Here is an 18,973-nt window from a genome sequence, read left to right on the forward strand (position 1 = left end):
ACGACGGGCAGTGTACGCTACCCATTCTTCTCAGAAGTTCTCTCTTTTAAAGTCACACATGTTCCTTTCCGAATCCAAAATGTGCATTGAGGAGCTACATGGGGAAACAATTTTTATCAGCGTGTTGTTGTGGCTTGATGGCACCAGATAAAGGCTGTTAATTTCAGATTTAATATTAACATTCAAAAGAGAATTGCATAAATACCGTAAGGGAAATAAAATTCAGGGTAACAGTAAAGAACGGAGCATGGATATTAATTGAGTTCATTTTCCAAAGAGTCGGAACAGGATCCAAGTATTCAATACGTATTGTACTCAATACTTCTTTGAGTCCCTCCCATCGTTTTTGACTAGTTCTTGCATAGCTAATTTTTCTCACTGCTTGGGGAGATGGTGGCGGAGTCGTGATGGCACTGAGCTAGTAATCCAGATTTCCAGGATAATCCCTTGGGGACACAAGTTCAAAATCCACCACGACAGCTGGTGGAATTTACATTCAATTAATCAATACAAAAATCCAAGCTAAAAGTAAAATCTGGAATTGAAAGCTGGTGTCAGTAATGGTGCCATGAAACTATCATTAATTGTAGTAATAACCCATCTAATGTCCTTTAGGGAAGGAAATCTGCCGTCCTTACAAGGTCTGGCATACATGTCACTCCAGACCCACAGAAACGTGGTTGACTCTTAACTTCCCTGTGGAACAACCTAGTAAACCCTTGGTTGTTAAGGGAAATTATGCTTGGGCAACAAATGCTGGTCCTGCCAGTGATGCCCAAATCCCATGAAAGAATAATCTCGGCTTTAAATACCCAACTTTAAACTCATTCAAACATGCCCACCTCAATTAAGTATTTAATTAAATTGTTAGATGAGGTAAAAGAGAATGTTGATGATGAGAATGCAATGGAGGTGCTGCTATGGATTTCAAGAAAGTGTTTAGCAAAGTCTTAGGCAGTCTCTCGGGAATGAGGATGACTGTCTTCCACTCCAGCTGGGACAGGTTGTGTTTGGTGAGGTGAGTGAATGAGTTGCTCGAATTTCCAAATGTTCCTTCTTCTGTTTGCACCTGGTCAGTGTCTGAGTATTTCAACGTTGTTCGAACTGGCTGGCACCTTCACGGATGCTTCTTCTTCATTTTGGGCAGGCTGGGGCAAGATATTTCCACGTGCAGATGTAATATTTTGTCACGGAGGTTTTAAAGACATTGTTGCATTTCCTCTGCTCTCCTGATAGCCTCTTGCCGTGCCGAAGCACAGAGTACAAAGCTTATTTTGGGAGTCCTGTGTCAGGCCTATGAAATTTGTGGCCCTCCCAACATAACTGAGTGACTATGAACAGTGTCTGGATACTGGGGATGTTGGTCTGAGAGAGGACACTGATATTGGAGCGGCTGTCCTACCACTGAATTGGCAGGATCTTGTGCTGGCAAACTGGTGATATCTCTCCCAAGCTGACTCCTGACAACGCGGGAATCTGCTAAGGTCATCAGATCCTCCAAGCTGCGCAAATGCGCAACAAAAGTCTGACCAGGGTAAGGACCAAGTGGTGCATGCGTATGACATCATTTCGGATCCACTGATGAAGGGTCACTGATCTGAGATGTTAACTGTGCTGCTCCCTCCACAGATGCTGCCAGACCTGCTGAGTACTTCCAGCATTTATTGGTTTATATCAGATTTCAAGAATCTGAAGTATTTTTCTTTTATTTAATTTATTATCATCAGATATCGGCACCTGGGTTATTCTTGAGCATGTGCCTGGCATTCGCGCATGCGTAGTAAAGCGTCATTGTTCTCCAGCATCCCCAATCTTTACCTCAGTTTGGAGACATGAGGAGAGACTGTTTACACCAGCAGAGGGGTGAAACAAATAGGCAGGGAGTTGTTCTGCTCTGGAATTCATGGTTTCTGAAAGCATATTCCATGTTAAATTACAAAAGACAATCGGATCAAAACTTCAATTACTCTGAGTTATAGTACAGAAGATACCAGCATAGAAAGAGTTTAGTTTAGTTTAGAGATGCAGCACTGAAACAGGCCCTTCGGCCCACCGAGACTGCGCCGACTACAACCACCCATTTATACTAATCCGACTCCAATTCCATATTCCTACCACATCCCTACCTGTCCCTATATTTCCCGACCACCTACCTATACTAGGGGCAATTTATAATGGCCAATTCACCTATCAACCTGCAAGTCTTTGGCATGTGGGAGGAAACCAGAGCACCCGGAGGAAACCCACGCAGACACAGGGAGAACTTGCAAACTCCACACAGGCAGGACCCAGAATTGAACCCGGGTCGCTGGAGCTGTGAGCCTGCGGTGCTAACCACTGCGCCCTGTTAAACAGAAGTGAGAGTAAAAGAGAGATGTCATAACGTAAGTGATGACGAATTCATCACAACTTATTTAGAGAGTTTTTATTTGTAAATGGTTGTTGAGTTTTATTTGATGCTGTTGTTTTGTTTATGAATTATCTTTAATCACTCAAAATAATTTTCCAAATAGGAAGCAGTTTAATGTTACAAGTGTTTACATAGCAGGAAAATAGCCATTTAAGATCAATTGCATTGAAATTATTTTATTCAGCATCTCCTGTTTACAGAAAGTAAACCTCTCAAACATTTTGAAACTTTCAGACTCTCATTTGCACTGAATCTCCCATCAGCAATGGCTCATCATCGCCATCTGCTGGTGTCCCTCTCTCACTACAGTTACTGTCCACCCCTCCCCATCTCCATCTGCTGGTGTCCCTCTCTCACTGCAGTTACTGTCCCTCTCTCACCATCTCCATCAGTTGGTGTCCCTGTCTCACTGGAGTTACTGTCCCTCTCTCACCATCTCCATCTGCTGGTGTCCCTGTCTCACTGCCATTGCAGTCCCTCCTCTCACCACCTCCATCTGCTGGTGTCCCTGTCTCACTGCAGTTACCGTCCCCTCTCAGCATCTCCATCTGCTGATGTCCCCTTCTCACTGCAGTTACTGTCCCCTCTCAGCATCTCCATCTGCTGGTGTATCTTTCTCACTGCAATTACTGTCCCTCCTCTCACCATCTCCAACTGCTGGCGTCCCTCTCTCACTGCAGTTACTGTCCCTCTCTCACCATCTCGATCTACTGGTGTCCCTGTCTCACAGCAGCTACTGTCGCCCCTCTCATCATCTCCATCTGCTGGTGTCCCTGTCCCATTGCAGTTACTGTCCCTCTCTCACCATCACCATCTGCTGGTGTCCCTCTCTCTTTGCAGTTCTGTCCCTCTCTCAACATCTCCATCAGTTGGTGTCCCTGTCTCACTGCAGTTACTGACCCTTTCTCACCATCTCCATCTGCTGGTGTCCCTGTCTCACTGCAGTTACTGTCCCTCTCTCACCATCTCCATCTTTTGGTGTCCCTGTCTCACTGCAGTTACTGTCCCTCTCTCACCATCTCCATCTGCTGGTGTCCCTGTCTCACTGCCATTGCAGTCCCTCCTCTCACCACCTCCATCTGCTGGTATCCCTATCATGAGGGTGTGATGGCTCCCACAGTGGCATAGCATTTTGGATGTTCAAAATGGAGGATATTGTTTCTGAATGCTTCCAGTTGCATGGACGGCCACATGTTCAGGAAGTGTCACCAGCTACAGAAAGCTGATCTCCTGGGTTTTGAGCATGTGCGATGGCAGGAGACACTATGCCGCATCCGTGAGACTGAGAACTATATAGATAGCATGTTTAAAGATGCCTTCACACTGTAGGTGAAGGGAGTGCAGGCAGAGAGGGGATGGGTAACCACCAGCGAGGCTACGAGGACCAGGCAGGTAGTCCAGGTGTCCGCTGAGTCGATCTCGCTCACTGATAGATTTCCCTCTTTGCATACAGGTGAAGATGATGGTTCCTCATGGTTGTGCAACCACAGCTAAGTCCGTGAAACCACGGACAGCTCAGCTGCGCAGGACAGGAGGAAGAGGAGTGGAAAAGTGGAAGTGGTAGGGGATTCAATAATTGGGGGAAAAGACAGGCATGTCTGCGATCATAGATGTGACTCCAGGATGGTATGTTGTCTCCCTGTTGACAGGGTCAAGGATATCACTGTGCAACTGCAGGGTGGGTGAACAGCCAGAGCTCATGGACCACAGCTCAACTAAAGACAGGTCGAAAGAGGAATGAAGACCTGGAAACAGATTTTAGGGAGATAGGAAAGAAATTAAAAAGCAAGACTTCAAATGGAGTAAGTTAATGATTACTCCCAGTGCTCCATGCTAGTGAGTATAGAAATAGGAGTGTGAAGCACATGAAGGTGTGGCTGGAAAGATGGTGCAGGTGGGAGGACTTTAGATTCTTGAGGCATTAGTACTTGTTCTGGGCAGGTGGAAACTCGACAAGAAGGATGGATTATACTTTAGCAGGACCAAGAGCAATAACCTCGCAGGACGATTTGCTGGTGATGCTGGCGAGGTTTGAAACTAGCTTGGCAGAGGATGGGAACATGAGAGGGATTTCAGATAGGAGAAATACAAAGCTGGTAATGATAGTAACAAAGGAAGTAAGCGAAAGTGGAAGGCAGCAGAAACAAAGGCCACCATCAAATCGGGTCAAAATACGGGAAAATAAGTTATAAAAGGCCAAATTTAAGGCACTCTATCGACTGCATGTAGCATTCGCATTCAGGTAGAATCGATGAATTGATGGAACATTAGTAAACAAGAATGATCTTTAACGGACACGTGACTACAGCTGACCAAAGCTGGGAACGAAAATTTCAAGGGTATTCACCATTTAGGAAGGATAGGAAAAAGGAAAAGGATGTCAGGTTGTAATGGTAATGAAGGATGAGATGCTGTATTAGTTCAAGTCTGCAATGCATAGTCCCAAATATCTATTTTAATCACTTAATTGAAAGTCCACAGTTAAAGAAGCAGCCATATCCCACAATGAAGAAGAGCAGCCGTGAGAGAGATATTCCACACTTGGTATTTAATTACTGAATTACCAAAGCTAAAGGGGACAGCCACAATTCACTGTGAAGTAGAGCAGCCCTGAAGGAAACATCCACACATTTGGAGTTAAATTGCTGAATTGTCACAGTCGAGTGAAGGACATCACTGAAACAACATGAAAACAAGAGATATGATAGATGATGTTTGAAAGAACAACCTCATTACCAGAAGAAGAAGGCTTCTAATTTCCATGAGTTAATTGATGTGATTAGAATAGTCCAGTCTTAACAGTTTTCCTGTTCAACTTCAGAAACATATTTATTTTATTACAATAGGGACTGAACTCGATGTCGTAATCTGTTTGTTCAAATTATTAAAAATGTTGCAATTTCTATTTCCCCGTGGAGATCCCACAGGGTATAAATTATTGGCTCTGGGAATATATCACCTCAGAGTTTAATATAGAGAGATTGCCTGCAGTACAAAGGGGCAGATCACTTCATGCAGAAAATGCTTGAAACACTGAGCAGTATCTGGAAAATATATTACCTGATCCTTGCCAGCATTGGTGTTCCTGGTAAGTGGTTATAACCATTGAAGTTGTGTAAAACTGTGTGTGAGCTGGTCTATATTTCTTCTCTGATAAAGAATGTTACTTGGTGATTTAGTGGACAGCGATATGCAGACAACTGATCACTGACATCATTTTCTTAGGTCAAATATCCTGCATTATCGCTGCGGTTTTATTGCATTCCATTTACTGATAATAAACCTCTGATTGTAACTGATTGGCTCTCTGAATTGTCAAGCTATTGCATTTAGTGGAAAATCGTGTAATGTTAACTTAGATATCATTGATGCCAAATCTTTAAAATAAGGTATTATTGGGACTATCTGTCAATGTAGAATTGTACTGAGTGTGGGTCACTAACTGGAGCGAAACATCTGACTCCAGTGTCATGTACTATTGGGAGTATCTGTCATTGTGGAATTGTGCAGAGTGATGGTCATCAACTGGAGTGGAACACCTGATCCCAGTGAGCAAATTTTACTGTAATGACTGCAATTGTCCAATCCGTTTCTATTTTGAAATCTTTGTTTCAGATGATAGATCTCTCTATTGAGATGCCTTTGGGTCTTACGAATTGATTGCCAAGCGGAAGATTTTTACTGAGGTCTTCTAATCCATGTATAAATTTAAATGTATTGATAGTTCTATGTTTCCTTTTGAACTGTTCCGACTGAAACAGATGCTAACTATTTACCGACAATTAAACCACAGGACAGAACTGATACAGTATTCTAATACTGTAATAATGAATTATTCATAAACTGAGTATAGTTACTGTAAACACTATTTATTTTAATGCTGATTAATCCCTTCACCCAACATCGTCCTGCGAAGCTGTGGGTCACGTGTGCTGAAACCAATTACCTATTAATGGCACAGGATAAATATTGGGCTGTGTTTGTTGAATCGCCCACTGATGTAACAGATTAAGATTTGACGGATCAGTTCATGTCTCAGGTTCAGAATCTCAAAAGATGTAACCTGTGCCAATCTCTGTCCTGGGCTCAGTGAGTTGTGTCCCTGTGAGGAGACGCCTATAGCTAATGAAATATATATACGGTTTTCATATTACAGAGATCAGAGCACGGGAGAGAAATAAATAACTTTTTTTTTATTCATTCACGGGATGTGGGCGCCGCTGGCCAGGCCAGCATTTATTGCCCATCCCTAATTGCCCTTGAGAAGGTGGTGGTGAGCTGCCTTCTTGAACCGCTGTAGTCCAAGTAGGGTAGGTACACCTACAGTGCTGTTAGGAAGGGGGTTCCAGGATTTTGACCCAGCGACAGTGAAGGAACGGCGATATAGTTCCAAGTCAGGATGGTGTGTGACTTGGACGGAAACTTGCAGATGGTGGTGTTCCCATGTATTTGCCGACCTTGTCCTTCTAGTTGGAAGAGGTCACGGGTTTGGAAGGTGCTGTCTAAGGAGCCTTGGTGCATTGCTGCAGTGCATCTAGTATATGGTAGACACTGCTGCCAATGTGCGTCGGTGGTGGAGGGAGTGAATGTTTGTAGATGGGGTGCCAATCAAGCGGGCTGCCTTGTCCTGGATGGTGTCGAGCTTCTTGAGTGTTGTTGGAGCTGCACCCACCCAAGCAAGTGGAGAGTATTCCATCACACTCCTGACTTGTGCCTTGTAGATTGTGGACAGGCTTTGGGGAGTCAGGAGGTCAGTTACTCGCCTAAGGATTCCGAGCCTCTGACCTGCTCTTGGAGCCACGGTATTGATATGGCTACTCCAGTTCAGTTTTCGGTCAATGGTAGCCCCTAGGATGTTGATAGTGGGGGATTCCGCGATGGTAATGCCGTTGAATGTCAAGGGTAATGGTTAGATTCTCTCTTGTTGGAGATGGTCATTGCCTGGCACTTGTGTGACGCGAATGTTACTTGCCACTTATCAGCCCAAGCCTGGATATTGTCCAGTATTTGCTGCATTTCTACACAGACTGCTTCAGTATCTGAGGAGTTGCGAATGGTGCTGAACATTGTGCAATCATCAGCGAACATCCCCACTTCTGACCTTATGATTGAAGGAAGGTCATTGATGAAGCAGCTGAAGATGGTTGGCCCTAGGACACTACCCTGAGGTACTCCTGCAGCAATGTCCTGGAGCTCAGATTATTGACCTCCAACAACCACAACCATCTTCCTTTGCGCCAGGTATGACTTTAGCCAGCAGAGGGTTTTCTCCCTGATTCCCATTGACCTCAGTTTTGCTAGGGCTCCTTGATGCCACACTCGGTCAAATGCTGCATTGATTTCAAGGGCAGTCACTCTCACCTCACCTCTTGAGTTCAGCTCTTTTGTCCATGTTTGAACCAAGGCTTCAATGAGGTCAGGAGCTGAATGGCCCTGGCGGAACACAAATTGAGCATCACTGAGCAGGTTGTTGCTAAGCTAGTGCCGCTTGATGGCACTGTTGATGACACATTCCATCACTTTACTGATGATTGAGAGGAGGCTAATGGGGCGGTAGTTCTCCGGGATGGATTTGTCCTGCTTTCTGTGTACAAAACATACCTGGGCAATTTTCCACATTGCAGCGTAGATGCCAGTGTTGTAGCTCTACTGGAAGGGCTTGGCTAGGGGCTGCGGCAAGTTCTGGAGTACAGGTCCTCAGTATTATTGCCGGAATGTTGTCAGGCCCCATAGCTTTTGCAGCATCCAGTGCCTTCAATCGTTTCTTGATATTACGTGGAGTGAATCGAATTGGCTGAAGTTTGGCATCTGTGATGCTGGGGACTTCAGGAGGAGGCCTAGATGGATCATCAACTCGGCACTTCTGGCTGAAGATTGTTGCAAATGCTTCAGCCTTATCTTTCGCACTAAGGTGCTGGGCTCCCCCATCATTGAGGATGGGGTTATTTGTGGAGCCGCATCCTCCAGTTCGTTGTTTAATTGTCCACCACCATTCACGGCTGGATGCGACAGGACTGCAGAGCTTAGATCTGATCCGTTGGTTATCGGATCGCTTAGCTCTGTCTATCACATGCTGCGTACGCAGTTTGGCATGCAAGTAGTCCTGGGTTGCAGCTTCACCAGGTTGACACCTCCTGGTGCTGCTCCTGGCATGCCCTCCTGCACTCTTCATTGAACCAGGGTTGGTCTCCTGGCTTGATGGTAATGGTAGAGTGGGGGATATGCCACACCATGACGTTACAGGTTGTGGTTGAGTACAATTCTGCTGCTGCTAATGACCCACAGCGTCTCATGGATGCCCAGTTTTGCATTGCTAGATCCGATCGAAATCGATCCCATTCAGCACGGTGATAGTGCCACACAACACGATGGATGGTATCCTCAATGTAAAGGCGGGACTTCGTCTCCATAAGGACTGTGCGGTGGTCACTCCTATCAATACTGTCATGGACTTAGTAAAACATGAATGGTGAAATAAAGAGTACACTTATCTCAGCTCTGGTATCATCCTGTTAATAATAATTGCACCATCTCGAGTGCATCAGTATCCTTTTTTTAACATGGGGACGAGAACTACACACAGTACGCCAAGTCTTGTAAAACCATGGTTCTATTTTAGTATAAAATCAGCTCTTTGTTTTTTTTTCAATTCCTATCCTCTGGCATTGAACTCCTGTGATTGTTTTGTATTTTACGGGCCCGTTAACATGTGCTGCTACTTTAAATGATTTGAGAATCTGTCCCCTGAACCAATTTTCCCCTTTGACCCCATTCAGTCTCTTGTCGTCCAAGGATTATTTGAGATGCTTATTTTTCAGAAAAAAAATAAGCAGCGCACACTTAGCAATCCTCAAAATAATTTGCCATTTAAATGCCCTTTGTGCAACTTTATCAAGTCTTATTAATATTGTTTTCACGTATTTGGTTGCATTCTTACTCGATATTAACTGTACTCTGAATTTGCACTTGGCTGCATAGTGTGAAATTGTGCTTCTACTTCCCACATCCAGATGGTTTATTTAAATGGTGACGGACAGTATTCACAGCGCTGACCTTTGTGGATAACCACTTCGAAACTTCTGCCAATCTGACAAAATATCTTTAACCCTTATTCCCTGTTTTCTGGTTTTGTAGTCGGATTGTTGTCCATTCTGCTACTTGTGCCCTAAATTCACTTGCTCTGTGATTAGTCATCAGTCTGATACATGGTCCCTTATTGAAGTCATTACATCAACTGTATTACATGTATCTAAGCTATCTGGCATTATTCAAAAATCCAATAAGGTTGCTCAAGTATGACCTTCATTTTGGAATATGTGCTGAATACTCTTCATTATTCGGGTTTTAACAGGTGTTTATCCGTTACATCTCAGAAAAGGGATTCCAGTAATATCTGTGCCGCTGACGCTAACTGACATATCGCTATTTGGACATGTTCTGCCTTACGTGCAAAATACAACAACCACATTAACTGTCCATCAGTCCTCTGCGACTATTTCCTTACCTGATGATTATTGACGAACCGATAACAATGCCTCTTGTTCTTCTTCCCTATCTTTTTAGTATGTGCGGTCACAATGAATCCGAACCATAGACTTTACCCACTCTTAGTTAATTTATCAAATATTTACCACTTTCTACCTTAAATGTTGCGGGATTTATTTTATTGGAATTTATTCATTATTATTGGACAGTAATTTCTTCCCCTCAGCGACCTCTCTTCCCCTTCTTCAGGCTCTGAATCCTCATTCCCTGGCTCATGTTGCCCTGACTGTCCCAAAACACATGGCACTTTCTATCTTCTAAGCTCGCAGATGTGTTTCAGAAACCCATTTACATGTTTGTCCATGTCGGTTTGTCCTCTCTGCTCCAAAGCCCAGTAAATGCGAGCTATCTTTAAGCTCAGTGGATGGGATCATTCTGACAGATGCGATGGGCTGGGTCATGTGCAGGAGGCAGGATTCCCGGAGTTGGCCTGAAATGTCATCCCCTCCCCTCTCCCCACCGCCACCCTCAGGACAGACCCACCTGTCTTTTCGGGTGAAAGTTTAACGAGACGGGATCCCCATCCCATTAAAGACTTTATTGGGCCGTTGGTTGCACAATCACAGGGCCAGCAGCTCAGCAATAACGGCAGTACCACTGGGAGCGGTGGCCACTGCCGGTACGAGGAACAGAAGAGAAGCAGTAGGCCATTCAGCCCTTCAAGCTTTCTCCACCATTCAGGACGATCATGGCTGATCAGTCACTTCAATGCATTTTTACACACTATCCCGATATCTCCTTATGTCATTCGTATTTAGAAATCCCGCAATTTCTGCTTTAAATATACTCAATGACTAAGTTTCCACAGCCCTCTGAGGCAGGGAATTCGAAAGATTAACAACCTTCTGAGTAAAGGAATTGCTCCTCAACTCTCTTCTAAATGGTTTCCTTCTTATTTTAAAATTGGGTCTCCTGGTTCTAGACTCCCCACCCAAGGGAACAATCTTACTTGCAACTACCCTGTCTGTCTCTTTATGTATTTTTTAGGTTTAAATGAGATCACCTCTCATTCTTCGAAACTCGAGAGAATACTCGCCCAGGTTCTGCAATTACTCATCATAGGACACTCCCGCCATCCTGGGAACAAGTCTGATGAACATTCGTTGCACTCCCTCTGTGGCAATAAGATCCATCCTGGGGAAAGGGGACCAAAACTGCACACAATAATCTTGTTGCGGTCTAACCAAGGTTCTGTACAATTGAAGCAAGACTTCACAATTCCTGCACTCAAATCCTCTTGTGATAAAGGCTAACATACCATTCGCCTTCTTAATTGCGTGCTGCACCTGCATGTTAGCTTACAGTGACTTATTGGCAAAGATATGGAGGTCCCTTTGTACGTCTACACTTTCTAATCTCTTGCCATTTAAGATATACTTTGCACATCTGCTGCTCTTGCCAAAATGGATAACCTCACAATTTTCCACGTTATATTCTATCTGACACTTCCTTGACCAGGTTTTGTAAACTCAGTCGGTCTGATCAAATCCCCTTGAAGCCAATTTGCATATTCCTCACAACACACATTTACACCTAGTTTTGTGTCATCCGCCAACTTGAAAATATTACATTTGGCCCCCACATCCAAATCATTAATGTATCTTGTGAACAGCTAAGGCCCTTGTACTGATCCCTGTGGTACCTCACTATTTGCAGCCTGCCAATGGGAGCCTGCCAATGCCAATGACACGTTTATTCCTACTCTCTGTTTTCAGCCTGTTAACCAATCCTTAATCCATGTCAGTATATTGCCTCCTATCCCACGTGCTTTAATTTTGCTATCAATCTGCTGTGGGTGACGTTTTCAAAAGCCTTCGGAAAATCCAAGTACAACAGGTCCACCGACTCCCCTTTCTCAATATTGCTGGTAAAATGCTCAAAAAGCTCCAACAGGTTCGTCAAATATGAATTCCCATTCATGAAACCATGTTGACTGTGCCCAAGCAGATCATTATTATCCAAGTATCCATTTATCACATCCTGTACAATAGATCTTTATATTTTCCCTACTACTGATGTAAGGCTAACAGGTCTGCAGTTCCCTGTTTTCTGTCTCCCTCCCTTCGAAAATAGTGGTGTGACATTTGCTACCTTCAAATTTGCAGGAACCTTCAGCCCCATTCATTTATCCAATACAGCCATCATCATCGCACTGATGTCCATCACATCCCCTTTTTCCCGAGTCCCTTGGATCTCTAATTTTGGGAGATTTCTTGTATCTTCCTCAGTGAAGAAAGGCACAAAGAAATCATTTAGCTTCTCTGCAATGTCTTTGTTCCAATTATAAATTTTGTTGACACTGCCTGTAATGGACCCACATTTGACTGAGACAAACATTTCCTTTTTATGGACATACAGAAGCTTTTGAAGTGCGTTATTTTGCCTGTTTTCTGGTTATTACATTCCTATTCTGTTCTCTCTTTCTTTATCATGTTTCGGTGCTGCTTTAATGTATTCTCAAATCTTCCCATTCCACTGGTTTACTACTATTTCAGGCAACTTTATTGGCATTTCATTTTAATCATCTGCAATCCTTAACTTCCTTTGTTAGCCACTGTTGACTTCCTTTACTTTTAGTTTGTTTGTACCTTGAAGGAATGTACAGTTGCTGTAAATTATGAAATTATTTTTTGAAGACTTTCCATTGCGTCTGTACCGTCAGACCTTTTAATGTATTTTCCCAATCCACCGCAGCCAATTTGCCCCTCATACCTTCATAATTTCCTTTGTTCAAAATTAACACCCTGGCTTCAGGTTGAACTACCTCACTTTCAAACATAACGTAAAATGCTATCAGAAATGGTCACTCATCCTGGAAGCATCTTTGCCAACAAGATTATTAATTATCCCTTTCTCATTACCTAATACTGGATCTAAAATAGCCTGTTATCTAGTCTGTTCCCCAACATATTGCTCTAGAAAACCGTTCCTAACAGTCCAACGACTCCTCCTCTACAGCATCAGTGTTCATTAGATTATTCCTGTCTATCTGCAGATTGAAGTCAACTATAATCACTGTATTACCCATGCTACATGTTTATAATCTCCTGATTAATGCCATGCCCCACACTGTCACTACTGCTTGTTGGCCTATAAGCAACTGCTACCAATGTTTGCAGCCCCTTGCTGTTTCGTAGCTCCACCCAAGCATCACATTTTCTTTTTATGATATGAGATCATCCCTTAGTAATATACTAATCCCATCCCACATTATCAGCGCTAAACCATCTCCTTTTCCTGCGTTCCTTTCCTTTCCAAATGTTCCTGGTCTTGGTCACCCTATAGCCACGTTTAAGTAATGACAATTAGATCATACCCATTTACCTCTATCTGTGCCTTTAAATAACCTAACTTGTTTCGAATGTTGCGTGCATTCAGGTAGAGTACCCTTAACCTTGTCTTCTTAATATTATTCTGCATTCTAAACCAAGTTGAGGCTTGCCTTTGTGTCGCCTACCTTCTACTGTTGCTGTCTACATTTCTCCCTCCTGTTTTGAGCTCGACTTCCTTCCAATTTGAGCTATGCCTCCGCTTCCCATCCCACTGACAAGATAGTTTAAACCCTCCCCAGCAGCACTGTCCAATCTCCCTGTGAGGATATTAATTCCAGTCCTGTGAAGCTATAGCCCCGTTAATAGGCCACTCAAGGACCTCAGTTGGCCTCTGGGCGTGAAGGCATCATTTGGCCTCTCCAGCTCCTGGGAGAATCAAAACCTGCAATCCTGATGTCAGACTCTGTGGGAAATGATTCTGCCTCGATTATCCAAGCCCCAACAACAAAACCCGACTTCGGGAGGAGAACAGGCCCCAGCACAATGAGCCCGATTCCCACCTAGTTTCCTTCCACCATCTTTTGCTGGTCGATACCGAGGGACCCATTTGAAATTGATTGGTTTTGTGTCATTCGCTCACCATTTCCACTGGAATTTCACTCGTTGTCAGTGACTCTGGCCTGGGAATCAAAACCAGCCCCGTTTTGTGATCCTGACCCCTGTGCAGGAACCCTGTTGTAAATTATAGGTGTAATGACCTCGGGTGTAAACAATGGGATATTACACACTCACATAATGTCTCTGGAAGACTGTATCGTTCAGCTGTTCTTCATTTGCTTTGAATACGGGGACCATTCTTTGTTCACTTCCTTCACATTTTTTCCCGATAGTTTGCTGACTGTGCTGCTGACCTTTACTTCTTTTGCCTTGAACTGGAAAATTTCATCAACATTTTCTCTCAATCCCATCCGTCCCTGAGCTTCGCATGGCCGTCTCTGACAGTTCCCTTTCCTTCCTCGACCATACTGCCTCTATTTCATGGATGGACTATCCACGAATATCTACTATAATCCCACTAACTCCCACAGCTACCTTGATTATCTTTCTGCCCACCCCACTTCCTAGAAAGACTCTGTGCCATTCTGCCAGTTTCTCCATCTCTATTTCATCTGTTCTGATGATGTTACCTTTCACACCAATGCTTCAGAAATGTCGTCATTATTCATCATCCAAGAATTACCCTCCACTGTGGTTAACAGGACCTTTCATTGGGTCTGTCATGTTTTTCGTGTTCCTGCCTTCAGCCAGTCCCCTTCCAGCCAAAACAGTCATAATGTTCCCCTTGTCCTCACTTTCCAGCCCACTCGCCTCCACAATGAACACACCATCCTCCAACATTTCCACCATGTCCAGTTAAGTCCAGCACTAAACATATATTTGTCTCCTTTTCTACTGCCCTGTTCCCTGCACCCTGGTCCACTCCTCAATTACCCACAATATCGGATAATTTTCCCTGTCACATTCCCATGCAACGGCAGGAGAGGCAACACTCCATTTTACCTTAATAAAAGCAAAATACTGCGGATGCTGGAAATCTGAAACAAAAACAAGAAATGCTGGAATCACTCAGCAGGTCTGGCAGCATCTGTGGAAAGAGAAGCAGAGTTAACGTTTGGGGTCAGCGACCCTTCTTTGGAACTCCATTTTACCTACTTCCTTCCCTGTATCCAAGGCCCCAAACAATCCTTCCAGGTGAAACAATTTGCTCTACTCGTTCCCATTTGGTAATAGTATTCAGTGCACATGGTGAAATATTCCGGACATTGGGACAGGAGCAAATGCAGATTGGGTGATTGCATTGCTTGACTCCTCCATTCATTCTGCAAGCATAACCCTGAGCTACCATTCACTTATCATTTTAATTCTAAATTCTACTCCACTCTGACATCTCTGTCGCTGACCCCCTATCCTCTTCCATTGCAGCTTAATTTCTAATAGGTGTTTTATTGCATCTCGGGTTCATCACGGAGATTAAAATATTCAGATAATAAACATTTATTTCACTTTCACGGACAGCCTGTGCTGTTACTGGGGAATGGTTAGACCAGAGTCAGTCAGGATGGAGGTGGTGTAGGGATTCCCTATTAATACACAGCTCTCCTTTTTCTTTGGCACATTCGCCATAATTTTGTTTATCTTTGTATCATTCCTGCCCTCCAAATCATCATAGACCTTCCCCGTTGTTATTTCCTCTCCCATACCCGGCTTTTCACAGAATCTATCATTGTTTTAAAACTGTTAATCTCGAATATCGCCCAGTACTGGAGAAAGCCTATCAGATTGAATCGTTAACTCCCTTGCTATATCCACAGATGTTGTCTGCCCTGCTGAGTGTTTTCTTTAATTCTTCCACGGGATGTGTGTGCTGCTAGAAAGGCCAGCATTGGTTGGTCATCCCTTATTTCCCTCGAAAACTGAGTTATTTGCCAGACCAGTTCAGAGGGCAGCTAAGAGTCAACCACATTGCGCTTGGACTGGAGTCATATGTAGTCCAGACCAAGTAAGGATGGCATATTTCCTTCCCTAAAGGACATTAGTGAAGCAGATAATTTTTGACAATAAAAATGCTAGTATCACCATTACTGAGACTAACTTTCAATTCCTGCTTTTTGTTGATGTGCTGACTTTATGAATTAAATTGAATTTGAATTCCACCAACTGCCATGGTGGAATTTGAATCCGTGTCCCCGAGACATTAGCCTGGTCCTCTTGATTACTAGCTTAGTAATTTTCCTCTTCAACATTGTCCTATTTTCAATCAGATTTACAGAAGTGTCAATATTTTGTTTTTACTTTGGTCTGTATATTAACGGGTGAGTGACATAGGTGAGGATAGCTGTTCCAGAGTTTTAACTGCATACACTAACTTTATAATCGTTGACAGATTGCCGCCTGATGTCACACTAACAGGCTTTGCTTCTAATTGCGCAGGAAGGAGTGTCGACTAGATCTTAGGACCAGGTTTGTCCAAATACTGACCCCGGGGTATGAGAGGAGGTGCCTGACATTGGGGTCTCCAAAGGCTAACTCGAGAGAGGGAGAGAGTCTTGAAATGTCCGATCACTGGGTTGCAAATCCTGAAAACAGGGGAGGGGACTCCTATCCTGAAGTGTGATCTCAGGCCAGGGAAGGATGTGTCCTGGAGAGTACATTATCCAAGAGACGACGGATGGTCTGATCAAGGGGGAGTGGTCCAATCCTGGAGGGAAGTCTGATCCTGGAAGGGCGGGTCTAATTCCGGGGGTGGGATCTAATCTCACCGTTCGGGGTCTAGTTCTGGTGGGGGATGGTTAGAATGGCCAAACCCAGCTTTCTTTGTACATGGCGTTCCACGTGCAAACGTTCCCTAAGATAACAGGGAAAGTGGGTAGGCCAGAGTTAAACCTGTCAAACACATAAAATCAGAAATTTCCAGCATCAGTAAAATATTCCAATTGCCAACCTGCCTCCTTGGATCGTAAGTCTGCCCGTCCCCTGTCACAGCTCCATTAAAACCAGAAATGGACGGGTCAGAGGTGGGTTGTGCTCGGAATTGAGATTTTTAAAATGTTAAGCTCTGGCACGCCAGCAACTCACCTATTTGCACCGAGAAAACTGCGGCTGTGATTCTAGCAACAACCTGCATTCTGCTCTGTTCACAAAACATCCCCTTCTACTTTATGCTTGGAAGTATATGGATAATGGACAACGTGCCATAGTCTTGTGTTATAAAAGCAAGCTATTATAAAATCCTGTCCTTACTGTCTGTGCAATGTTGATCATTAATTTCCAATCATTATTCCCCTTTCTCTCTTCCAGTTAATTTAGTGGCGATTGTAATCCTGGCTCGGGGAAAATGCGGCCTCTCCACCTGCACAACTCGTTACCTGGTGGCTATGGCAATGGCAGATCTACTGGTCATTATCACTGAGGTCATACTGTTGAGGATCAGTACTTATTATTTCCCAGGTTCTTTCCTGAAAATCACCCCTATCTGTAGTGTTAACATTGTTCTGGTCTGTGCAGCCACAGACTGTTCTGTCTGGTTCACCGTCACTTTCACCTTTGATCGATTTGTGGCCATTTGTTGCCAGAAGCTGAAAACAAAATATTGCACCGAGAAAACTGCGGCTGTGGTTCTAGCAACAACTTGCATTCTGCTCTGTTTAAAAAACATTCCCTATTACTTTATGTTTGGACCTATATGGATAATGGACAACGTACCGTGGTTTTGTATTATAAAAGTAAGCTATTATACTGATAATGGATGGGTTGGATTTGACTGGTTTAATAAGCTTTTAACCCCATTGCTCCCATTCGCTTTAATTCTGTTGCTCAACGCTCTGACAGTCAGACACATTTTAGTGGCCAGTCGAGTCCGCCAGGGTCTGAGGGGTCAAAACAAGAGAGAGAATCGCAGTGACCCAAAGATGGAGAACAGAAGGAAGTCTGTGATTTTACTCTTCTCCATATCAGGCAGCTTCATACTTCTATGGTTGGTGCATGTTATACATTTCTTATATTATAACATCACAGTATCTGACCCCAGGGATTACAACAGTTCTGAATCTATATTCCGACAAGTCGGATGGATGTTGCGGATTTTAAGTTGCTGCACAAACACATTTATTTATGGGGTGACACAGTCCAAGTTCAGAGAGCAGTTCAAGAGCGCGGTGAAATATCCAGTTACATCAATTATTCAACTAATGAATAAACAATACAACTGAGAGCTGCCCAGAGGCGGGTCCCAGTATTTCCAGTACATGAATGTAATATTTATCCACATTGGGAAAGAGGTGACTGACAACGGGTTGACCCCCAATACATTGGTGGGTTGGGGTCATGAAGAGACACACGCCAAAGAGCAGTGCAGCAGCAGAGAAGAGATGACAGAGAGCTCGATGACTGAAAAACCACTGGTGTTGGGGTTGTCACACGCACCAAAGAGCAGCTGGGCAGCGTGCCAGAAGTGAACAGTTAGATACCGGAAATACACTGACCGGGTTTGGCAAGGTGGATGGTTGCACATGGCAAACAACAGTGTGCTGGTGTGCAAGAATTGACCTTTGGAGGACCGGACAGAAAAGGGGTAAGCTGGAGAGTCAGAGTTCTCTCTGTAGAATATGAAGAGAAATAGCAATCACAGTCACCCCTCAACCGTCACGAGTTCTATTCTCAGTTCTCTCTCTCTCTCTCTCTCTCTCTCTCTCTCTCTCTCTCTCTATCTCTCTCTCTCTCTCTTTTTATAGATAGGAAGGGTGCAGGTCTCGAGTAGGAAACAGAAATAGGTATGGTTGTAGGGTTTGTAAATATTAAAGGAAAAGGAAGATTTGTAGGGTCTTGAGGAAGTTAGATAGATTGGGCGAGTGGGAGGTTTGGAGGATTTGACCGAGGTAAGGAGGGTTGTACTGGGTTGAGGTGGTTGCGGAGATAGGGTGAGTTGCAGGGCTGGAGGAGGATACAGGGATAGGGCGGGTTGTAGGGCTGGAGGAGGTTTCAACAATAGCGACTGAAATAGGGGTTGCAGGAGGTGATACAGTTGGGGAGTATTGCTGGGGCTTGTGTAGGATACAGACATAGGGAGGGGTGTGGAGCCTGAGGCGTTTACAGAGATGGGGATGAGGTCATGGAAGGATCTGAACTCAAGGATGTATTTTTTTTAAATCATGTTGTTGGACCAGGGTCGAATGTCGGTCAGCAAACA

At 44.0% G+C, this 18,973-nt stretch overlaps 1 protein-coding gene across 1 annotated transcript; it reads left to right on the forward strand.

Annotated features, from left to right (window-relative positions):
• Positions 1-4,690: 4,690 nt before the first annotated feature.
• Positions 4,691-17,996, forward strand: LOC137360266 (probable G-protein coupled receptor 139). The gene is made up of 5 exons (XM_068025767.1): positions 4,691-4,789; positions 9,545-9,703; positions 10,522-10,597; positions 10,943-11,074; positions 17,086-17,996. Exons 1-5 carry the CDS (start codon positions 4,691-4,693, stop codon positions 17,994-17,996), a joined length of 1,377 nt encoding a protein of 458 aa, XP_067881868.1.
• Positions 17,997-18,973: the final 977 nt, after the last annotated feature.

This window comes from Heterodontus francisci, unplaced genomic scaffold (genome assembly GCF_036365525.1).
Source record: "Heterodontus francisci isolate sHetFra1 unplaced genomic scaffold, sHetFra1.hap1 HAP1_SCAFFOLD_883, whole genome shotgun sequence".
Classification (NCBI taxonomy): domain Eukaryota; kingdom Metazoa; phylum Chordata; class Chondrichthyes; order Heterodontiformes; family Heterodontidae; genus Heterodontus; species Heterodontus francisci.

What these genes read in the sequence shown, in the direction of transcription:
- LOC137360266 (XM_068025767.1), top strand. Translation starts at nt 4,691, where the DNA reads ATGATCTTTAACGGACACGTGACTACAGCTGACCAAAGCTGGGAACGA. An exon ending in AATCCAATAAGGTTGCTCAA is followed by an intron (nt 9,704 to 10,521) that starts GTATGACCTTCA and finishes GCACAATCACAG; the next exon opens with GGCCAGCAGCTCAGCAATAA. An exon ending in TTCGTTGCACTCCCTCTGTG is followed by an intron (nt 11,075 to 17,085) that starts GCAATAAGATCC and finishes TCTCTCTTCCAG; the next exon opens with TTAATTTAGTGGCGATTGTA.